A 10775-nucleotide genomic window follows, 5' to 3' on the forward strand; every position below is an offset into this window, starting at 1 on the left:
CATTAAGAATAGATAAACTGGATGTTGCGATATTGCAGGGCAATTTATTGTAACCATTTTCCATATTTCAGTTGACATCTGGTCAGTTGGTTGCATAATGGCTGAGATGATAACAGGAAGGCCACTCTTCAAAGGCAACGATCGTATCCTTTCATGATAAATGCCTGTCATTGTGATTTAGAGGTGTGTTTTAGAATTCAGATCCCAAAGAGAGTGAATAAGGCGCATCAAACAAATAACTGTCCTGAGCTACATCCTGGAATAGAACTTATTTGTAAGAATCAGTTCAGTTTTTTGTATTTTTATTTCGCTGTATTTTACTCTTAGATCTGTGCTGGTATATGCATAATTCACTACATGAATATATACATATACACATATGTTATCTAAAAATTAGGAAGGATTAAAAAGTTGATAGTTTACCACAGCTGTTACTCAGCTAATTCATCAGAGACTGAAATCCACCTTTGTATCTGTTCCTCTTGGCATTCAAATTGGGTTTTGGGACGCCTGATATTTTTTTACTGACCGCTGTTTTAATGGATTTTACTGGATTTTAGCAAATGTAATGATTGTTATGTGGTCACTATTGTGAACCTCTATGATATATTGTATACATGTTGATATTGTTGTGCACCGCCCAGAGCCCCTCGGGGATGGGGCGGTCTACAAATCCAAACAATCAATCAATCAATCTCTTAATAAATGAAATTATGAAAATTACCTTAATGTTTTTAAGGTAAGAGTGCCTGTGTACACTGATATCAGCTAAAGTTTCCAGTGTCACTTGCGTTCCTCCCTTTATTCCTCCTATAGGTTTTGCAAATCAATGTTGATAAAGGTCTTTGGAAGCTTGGCAAAGATGGCTGCAGATAGTTTTAAGGAAAACAGAACATTATCTGGCTCTTAATGTAACTTCTAATCTAGGATATTATCAATTGAGCAGTGGCAATGCCACAACTGCAGAGGAGTGTTTGATAGTACAAAGTACTATCCATGCTGCTTCCTCAGAACTATTCAGAGGTCATTTAGTCCAACGGGTGTAGTTGTGAGTAAATATCGAGGATGTCTCTGGGATATGTGAAAGGGCAGATCATGTAGAACAAGTCTACTTTTTCCTCTCAGGTGTTGATGTGTTTCTCATGACCAATAGCAAAACAGTTCAGTTATATCACAATTTCTATTTTGAAATGCTGACTAAAGATTTTATTCCTGACTTCAGCATTCAGATCTAGACCAGCTCACAGAAATTATGAAAGTAACAGGAACACCAACCCAAGATTTTGTTCAGAAACTTCAAAGCCAAGATGTAAGTAGTTTGTATTGTCCTATCTAAGAACCAAACTGTGTTTAGAAATGGGAAGTTTTAACTTCCTGGACAGTAGCAGTTCAGATTTAATATGGGGCATTTAGGGAGAAGGGAAGCCCTTCCCTGCCTGTAAAAAATAATCAGAAAGCAAGTTGAGCTAGAGATCTTCTACATAACACCCTAACTTTAGACAAGCAGGTTTTTTCTTGACATAGGGGAGTATTCAAACTTGTCATTCCCTATGCAAGTATGAAATGACACAATTCAACAGAACTATGTCACGTGACATTTCTGAACTTGTGAATTGTCCCAAATGACAAGGGACCATTTAAATAATTGCTTTTTAATATGGGGAATGCATATACATAACTCCATTCAGAAACTCTTGGCTAGGGTACAGCCGCATGTAGTTTAGGATAAAATTCAGGAAAAATAAACTTCTGCTCAAGGAAATACTGCTATTCTGAGGAAAATGAATTGCGTTTAAAACACAGTGGATTCTACATGTATATTTTTTGTAATTAGTAGTTTCTCTTTGAATATTCCCTCTTTAACAGTTTATATAAGAAACTGAATTCTAGGTTTATATAACAAAACATTTCTTCATAGTCCAAATTCCTGTGGGCCTGAGTCTGAGGAGATGCAAACAAATACCTCTTGCACTCCATTACTGAGAATACAGTTTTGAATGTATAATTTGGGTCTCTTTCAAGGCAAAAAACTATATCAAAAGTCTCCCAAAGGTGCAGAAGAAAGATTTTGCTGCCCTCTCCATAAACTATTCCAAAACTAAGGTAATGGTGTTCAAGAAAAGACCAAGAAAATACAGTTGGAACATCCATAATATTCCTATAGAGCAATGCAATAATTTTAAATATTTAGGAGTTACATTCAGTCCTTCACTAAATTGGAATGCCCATTTAGCAGTGGTCAAAGCAGCTGCTCAAAAATCTGTTGGGGCAATAGTGAGATTTTATCATACAAAAGGAGGTCATTTAGTTGGATCCCAGCCCTCAAAAAAATTTTAAAATTAAAGTTATACCCATGCTACTCTATGCTATAGAGATTTGGGGATGGAATGTACAAGTCCTACATAAAATAGAAACTATTCAAAACTTCTTCCTTAAACGAATTCTGCTACTTCCCAAAGGAACGCCAGCGGCCCTCCTCAGGGCAGAACTCGGTTTGCCTTCTATTAAAGCTCGAGCTGAATTGGCAATCTTGAAATACGTTAAAAAGAGTTCACTAAAACCAACTTCGTTTGGGAATCAAAGTTTGCAGATACTACTTAAGGCCTCGGAATTACATAATACCTCCCTAAATAATATATTGCTCAGTTATTCTGTTCCAGATCATTTATTCTCTTCACCAATTTTAAATCAATGCACCTTCGGGACTGGATATTCAAAGGGGATAACTGTATGGACAGAGATATAATTTTACATTCCAAGTTTGCTCCCTGGTATAGTCACCTTAAAAGGATCATCACAGAGCCCCCTATCTTGCTGGCATTACTCAGTTTAAGATAAGGAACACTATGACAGCATTAAGATTTCAAACAATGCCAACAAATTATTTAGAAGGCAGATATGCCAAAATACCAGCTGCACACCGAATTTGTATCTGCAAACAGGAAGTAGAGGATTTACCTCATTATGTTCTGAACTGCCCCCTGTACGCAGAGCCTAGGGCTAAGTTTTTGAATAGTTTTATATCCCTGTCCCAGGTATATTATGACTCAGACAAATTATACCTTCTCCTTGCGGATTTGGATCCCTATATATCCTATAGGGTTGGCCTATTCGCCTTGGCAGCTACAAAGATTCGCTCCAACAATGTAATAAAGCAAATGATCAAACCTAAACTGGTTTAAGTTAGGTGGGAATACAATTCAGACATATTGTAGGGGGGGAAAGTGAAAGATTTAGTGTTCAATGATGGATTTTTAGTGAATTTTTTTTCTTTTTTTTTCTTACCTGTTGGAATAACAAGTTGGCTCAGAAGTTGTAATGTAACAATATTGTAATACTGTAATGGCCTATGGCTTTCAATAAAATTGATGATGATGATGATGATGGTTTAAAACACAGTGGATTCTACATGTATATTTTTTGTAATTAGTAGTTTCTCTTTGAATATTCCCTCTTTAACAGTTTATATAAGAAACTGAATTCTAGGTTTATATAACAAAACATTTCTTCATAGTCCAAATTCCTGTGGGCCTGAGTCTGAGGAGATGCAAACAAATACCTCTTGCACTCCATTACTGAGAATACAGTTTTGAATGTATAATTTGGGTCTCTTTCAAGGCAAAAAACTATATCAAAAGTCTCCCAAAGGTGCAGAAGAAAGATTTTGCTGCCATCTTGAAGTACCCAAATCCCTTAGGTAAGCCAATGCATATACAATTAATGAAATTCAATTAGTGATCAATTAGTGTAGTTCTCTACTTTTTGTTGCATCCTGTCCTTCCCTTACAATTTTTGTCCCTACTTTGTGCTGCATTGTAAGCCTTTTGACCTTTTCCTACAAATAACTTTTTATGAAAAGTTTACCATGCAAAAGAGCATGACCGACTCTTTAATCAATTTGCAGCAAAAAATAATGCCATAATATGAGGAAAATGCTTTCAAAAGGGATGTTTTTGAAACAGAGATTCCATACTTTAATGTTTTATATCTTTTTGGATATTTTATGTAATTAAATCCTTGGATAAAGATAAGAAATCATTATTATTTCATACACAGGATGTTGTTTGGCTATCCCAACAGTATTCTATGCTGGCAAAGTAGTTCTTTGCATCCTGAGGTAATGTTTTAGAAGTGTTGTGAGTCAATGGTGGAGCATCTGCTTTGCATAAGATGGGCCTAAGTTTATTCCCTGAAATTCCGTGGTAAAAAAGTAAGGATGTGAAAGATGTTGGTCTAAGACCCTGGAGACTACCTGAATAGACAATACTGCCCTTGAAATACCAGCAGTCTGATTCAATATATAGTGGGTTCATATATTCATGTGTTCAGGGAAGCATGTTAATTTGCAGCCCTGTGTATATGTTCCCTTGATGTGAAGTTCTTGCTGCTAAGCGGACTTTATTTTAAATCCTAACAACTTTTTATACACTCCTGTTGTGTAACAGAATTCACTTACAGCCTGTGGACATTTAAGCTGCCTCTGAAAATATGCATGAAATTACCTTACACTGAATCAGACCATTATTCTATCGAAGTCAGTATTGTGTAATCTGTTTGGTGGCACTTGTCCACAGTTGCAGGTGGCAGTCTTTCACACCAGTTATGACCTGCTTAAGCTTTAATACCCCAGCCTATCTTATCTAGTCAGAGCTCAAATTAGCTTGAATGGCCTAGGCTAGACTGATCTCATCAGATCTTGGATTCTAAGCATGGTGATCCCTAGTTAGTACTTGGATAGGAGGCCACTTAGGAAGTTTAGGTAGCCTTAAGTCAATGAACCGACTCTGAAGTATTGATCAGTAGCATTTATTAAAGAGGTATCGAAGTGCCATACTTGGCAAAGCCAGTTCTGCCAAAGCTGGCATTCACAGTCCCTATTATCCCCCGTGGAAAGCCCCCTCCTGTTTTCCTAAGAGGTTGTGAAAAACAGTCTTTGGAGTTACAACTCCAAGGTCGGCGGCAGATAGCAAGAGAAAGCCACCCGGCTTCCTGCCCTATGAGATAATGGATGTAATACAGTTCTCATGGGACAAAGGTAGCCTCATTGTCTATAAAGCGTGTGAAGCCATAAAGGGAAGATCAAGGAAAGAATGCACAGATGGCAGTGGATACATATAGCAGCTGGTTACATATATTTTTCTAGCAGCATTGTTACTTATTTATTTATTATTTATTTATTATTTCATTTTTATACCGCCCTCCCCCGCCCTTTTATACCGCCCTTAAGCAGTTACATGGATCTGGGAATGTATTCAATCACCTAGGTAGCATCTCCCTGACATTTAGGATTGCTGTACAGAGGTGGGCAGTGGCAAACCACCTCTGAACATCCCTTGCCTTGAAAACCCTTGCCCTAGGTCATCTGTGACTTGATGGCATTTTCTACTACTGTGACTTGATCCTTTTAACTGGAGATGCTGTGGATTGAACCTTCTGCAAGAATAGCATATGTTTTTCCACTGAACCATGACCCTTCCCACACATGTGGGCCTCACTGGTTTAAATTATGAAAGTCTGAATGTTAATTAAAATTGAACTGAATGTCTGTTAATAAATATTTTGACTTTGAAATTATGAAAAAGTTTAGCTTGATTCTATCTCTTAAACCTAACTTGCTGTTATAAAAAGTTGGATTCAGTTCCAGTGCTTGAACATTTTTTTTGCCCTTCATTGAGCCAGCAGTAAACCTTCTGGAGAAGATGCTGGTATTAGATGCAGAGAAGAGAATAACAGCTGCCGAAGCTTTGGCACATCCTTATTTTGAAGCCGTCCATGATCCTGAAGAAGAAACTGAAGCAGAAAAATATGATGATACTTATGACAACGTGGATCTGCCCCTGGATGAATGGAAATGTATGTTTGGTATTGTAGCTCTGAATGAAAGATGGTAGTTTTGAATATAGATCTTTTAAAGGGGAGTTGCTAGGGATTGGATCTGGGCATTTTTATAAAAAAAATCATGAGCTATATACTTCGAAGACATGGCCTATTCTCAAATGTCATGTCAACTTTCATTTCTCATAATGTTGGTCTGTTCTGTTTCTGTTACAGTTCCTGTTGTCTTGTTCCTTCTCTTTATTGCGTTGGATGGCCACCTTTGTAGTTGTGCAAGAGTTTAGACATATAAAGTAAGAAAACAGCAGAAATAGTGAAATATAAGTTATTTGTAGTGGAGGATAATGAGTGCTTGGAACAGATATAGCTGGAGCAGGATGAATTTATAAAAACAACATCCTGACTATTCTTTTTTTTTTTTTTTGGCTATCCTAAGATTTGATAGTTTTGTTGCGTTTGAAAGCAGGAAAGCATCCCCATCAGATAAATGATTCAGAACTTCATAGGTTTCTCACCCATGTTGGATTCACCAGGGAATATCCTGTGTACACAATGAGGAATTCCAAATGGATGCATGGAATGTTCCCTAACTCCAGGAAAAGAACAAAGTGTCCACAGACCTCACAGACCTCTCTGTATGCATACTGGAGCCATTGAATGGTGTAGGAAAATATTGCCAATCCTTTTTTCATTAACACATTTTATACGCATGGAGATCTTTTCCTGGGGAGGGGGGTGAGATTCTATTGTTTGAAGTAAGAGGTACTTTGAAACACACAAGTTACATGCTCAGGAAATCCTATTATTGTACTGTCAAAGACTTTCATGGCCAGATTCAACTGGTTCTGGTGGGTTTTCCGGGCTGTGTGGCCGTGGTCTGGTGGATCTTGTTCCTAACATTTCGCCTGTATCTGTGGCTGGCATCTTCAGAGGTGTATCACAGAGGGAAGTCTGTTACATACTGTGACTTCCCTCTGTGATACACCTCTGAAGATGCCAGCCACAGATGCAGGTGAAACATTAGGAACAAGATCCACCAGACCACGGCCACACAGCCCGGAAAATCCACCAGAACCCAATCCCATCATGTTTATTCAGCCATGCTCACTATCTTTAAGCATTGCACACTTTTCCATCAGTTTCTGAAACCATGTCTTGAACAGCAAGTATCTGTAGGTGGTCATTTTTTTTATTTCCATGAAGTGAAATGTTTTGTCTGCTGATGCAACAATTATGCTTCTGTTTAAAAGTTCTTAAGCATCATCTTTGTGATTATGATTACTAACTAGTTAAGCTCATATAATTAGCTACAGCTGGGCCAGTTCTCAAATTGAGTGAACTTTTAACTGATAATGGTTCATGGTGACATAGTTTCAGCAGTCTGATAAATTCATTATGTTTCTGAATTATGACAGCATTATTTTAATGTTTTGAACTTTTTTAGGCATCACATATAAGGAAGTAATGAACTTTAACCCTCCACGGTTGCCCGAATCAAAAGAAACAGCAGTGTAACCACAAAGGACCATTTACCCAGGAATCAAATAAAGAAGAGTGTAAATATAATTTAATTGTACAAACTTTTTCTAAATAAACTGGATACAGTCTGTTCAGTTTGTATAGCATGAGTTATTAGTACTCAGTGTGGATCTTGTTACGGCCTTAACAGGGGCAAGGGTTTTATTAAAGGGATTCTCCACCAGCTGCTAAAAGTGTAAACAGCACACATAGGATTTTATAAGTAGCAAAGGGGAATGAGCTCTCACGTTGGCAGCGAGAGGGGCCGAGAGGAGATCTTTTAGACTGTATAATACGAGGAAGGAATTCTAGCAATGGATATTCCACAGAGAAGCAAGAGTCCAAATTGAATTTAAATGTTTATATAAATTTGTTTAAAAATACACACACACAGTAAGACACAAGGGCACATACATTCAAGTTCCTGAGATATAGAAAAGTGTTAAAAATATAGATTGGAGATAGAGAGGGAGGGGTTTTTGTGGGGTAATATATTACCTAATGATTCTTAGAAGGGTAGAAGTAGAAGGCAGGGAATCCACGCCAGCACAGAGACCCAGTGAAGACGATATTGTGTCTCAAGACCAACATGACCAAGAGAGGAACATGTGGCCAAGAGCACATGTGTTGGGGTGACCTGAGCTTTTATACCCTTTTGCCCAGGAAGAGGCGGGAACAAGTGAGTTTTTAAGTTTCCTTTTCTAAATTCTCCGCTGGAATTTCCCATGCTGGAAGCTTGCACTAAGTGAGAGCTAATTAGCGACTCTTCTATTGTTCTACACCTTGGGACAATGGGAGTCAATTGGTCCTAGATTAAATCAGGAAGCACAGAATGGCTTTATGCAGAGTAGCTCAGATTTTGGCTGAGACATTAGACCGGGGAAAGGTGGGTGCTTTAGGAAAATTCATAACAATGGGAAGAGGAGATGCAGAGAAGCAACCCTTTGTTGCTAACTTGGTTTCCAGAAGAGATAGGGAAATGACAGTATCTGATAGCAAGTTGGCTTTCCATATTCTTTGTCTTTAACAGTATCTTTGCAAGGTGAGGTAATCAAGCATTCTCGTGACTCAAATGAGACCTCCAGGTTATGCTGGGGTAACTCATTATCTTAGCTTTTGTTAAAGTAGTTTTGACCTTTTGACATGCTGCTACCTACACCCATAGGAGTGCTTTTGGCAACTGGCTTTTGCCAATATGATTTTAAAGCAGAAATATATATAAATAATATTCTGGGGGTCCTTTGGGTCGTTACACTCTTAAGGTGGAAACTAGTACAGATCTTAAGGTGAAAGTTAGTGCTTTTTTATAAGTAGTATTTCAAAGCCCTGGTTTATATTTGCATTCCACATTCTTCACGTCAAGAACATGTTTCAGAAAGTATGTTTGGGGAAAATCCACAAGTTATTACAAGAATTCAAAAAGTTCCTTTTGTATCCACAGTATTTGGGGCCATCTACAACTTTCATCTCACTTTGAAATCTTGTACGCTTGTTTATTATAAGTATCAGTTATATTTCTGCCACTGGGTCGATATTATCATCATTATCCCACCCTTTCTCTGCCTGTTTTACACATTATCTTCCCAATATTCTGGATCACCATTTCTTCTGAAAGGGGCAATGTTTGCATTTCCTCCTTGGTATTTGTGTTCTACAGCTAGAATATATGCAATTTTCCCCTTAGAAGAAAATGACTGTCACAGACATTGGTAGGATTGTGTATAGTTCATTTGTCAAACAACAACTGAAAATGGCTTATTGATATGCAGATAATTAGTGTGCCTTGTGGGGAGTGTAGCAAAATTTGCTGACCTCTTAACTATTCTGCTATAAAGTTCTGCCATAAAGTGCTAAAGTTCTGCCATACAGACAATTGTAACATTGTTTTGTAATACTCCATTTTGTTTTTTTCAAGCCCCAGTTAATCACTTATGGTGTTACTGTAGAGTACCAATGTTTGCCTTCCATTCCCTTTCATGACCTATTCCAGCATTTTGTCATCATCTCCCCTTTTGTTTAAGGAGTCGATGTTTGGGCAGGAAGTTAAAATAAGATCCTGTTGCATCATATATAAATGATCCATACGTGCTATGAATGTAGACATGCTATGTCTACATTCTTGATGAATTTTTCTAGTTTTAAATTTCTTCACTGTACAAATTACATTACATTTATTTAAGGAAAAAGATCTGTGAAAAGATTAACTGAATACATTAATATCAAAATTAAGCATATGAATGCACACACACACTAAGTACCTCACTGAGACTCCAGATCATGCAACATATAGATAACTACAAAAATACAACTAAAATAGAAATTATTTAATGAAAACTGACAGATTTTTATGGAGCAAGACTAAAGATGTCTACTTTGAAGTAAGTACCACTTTATCTAATGGGATTTGCTCCCAGGAAAGATAGCTGTGCATTTCTTTCAAAGGAAATAATACATGGAATTGTGAAATCTGAAAACCGATGCGGGGAGGGGAAGCAGAGAAGCCTGTCCCCAAAAAGCAAGCTGCAGCCATGAAACTCCACCTCTAAAGATTGCTTTTAAAAGTTGTCTAGAATGTAAACACATGAAATTACTGCTCAAAAGATCCAGTGAGATGCCTTGCATTGAACTGCAAAACCAACTTTTTATTCAGTGCCATAATTTCTGACTAGAGGCAAATTATCAGAAGAAGAAGAAGAGTTTGGATGTATATCCCGCCTTTCTCTCCTCCAAGGATACTCAAAGGGGCTTACCATCTCCTCCCACTTCCAACAAACACCTTGTGAGGTGGGTGGGGCTGAGAGAGCTCCAAAGAACTGTGACTAGCCCAAGGTCACCCAGCTGGCATGTGTTGGAGTGTACAAGCTAATCTGGTTCCGCAGATAAAACATCCACAGCTCAAGTGGCAGAGCAGGGAATCAAACCCGGTTCTCCAGATTAGAGTGCACCTGCTCTTAACCACTACACCACGCTGGCTCTCAGGTCAGACTTGTAAATCCAAAGTCTGTGTTTAGACATTCAACTGAGATTCTTTCTGTTACACTATATGATGGGGTTTGTCCTATTTCATTGCTTTGTTTAGATTGAAAATTTATTCTGTTCTTCGAATTTTTTTGAAGAAACGACAGTGGGCAAAAGAAGGAGCTCCCTAAAGACAGTTCTTTTGACAACATAAGAAAAATGGCTGATGAAAGACAGTGATTGCCAATACAATGAACTCTTTGGGGAGGAGGAAAAAAAGTCCTTTGTGAGACCTGACAGCTGCCAGAAGAAGATGGCATTATTTTGTTTGGAGCTGGATTTGCTCATTCTACTTCAGCTGAGAAAATTGAAGATAACAATTGAATTGCTGTTTGATTTTATGGAGAAATATAAATATGTTCATATAAATGTATTATGGAAATAAATAATTGGTTTTTTTATAT

General features: G+C 37.7%; 1 protein-coding gene across 4 annotated transcripts in view; it reads left to right on the forward strand.

Moving 5' to 3' along the window:
* Positions 1-10775, forward strand: part of MAPK11 (mitogen-activated protein kinase 11) — a 105114-nt gene extending 94339 nt beyond the window's left edge. For 2 of the 4 annotated variants that reach the window (XM_048499242.1, XM_048499246.1), the window contains 5 exons: positions 72-143; positions 1230-1309; positions 3619-3697; positions 5680-5853; positions 7280-7444. In XM_048499242.1, the coding sequence (XP_048355199.1) occupies positions 72-143; positions 1230-1309; positions 3619-3697; positions 5680-5853; positions 7280-7350 (476 nt within the window). In that variant the 3' untranslated portion in view covers positions 7351-7444. Of the gene's footprint in view, positions 1-71; positions 144-1229; positions 1310-3618; positions 3698-5679; positions 5854-7279; positions 7445-10432 lie in introns of those variants that run through there. The other 2 variants (XM_048499243.1, XM_048499244.1) reach the window with 2 other exon arrangements.

Source organism: Sphaerodactylus townsendi, linkage group LG06, assembly GCF_021028975.2.
Source record: "Sphaerodactylus townsendi isolate TG3544 linkage group LG06, MPM_Stown_v2.3, whole genome shotgun sequence".
NCBI classification, from domain to species: Eukaryota; Metazoa; Chordata; class Lepidosauria; order Squamata; family Sphaerodactylidae; genus Sphaerodactylus; species Sphaerodactylus townsendi.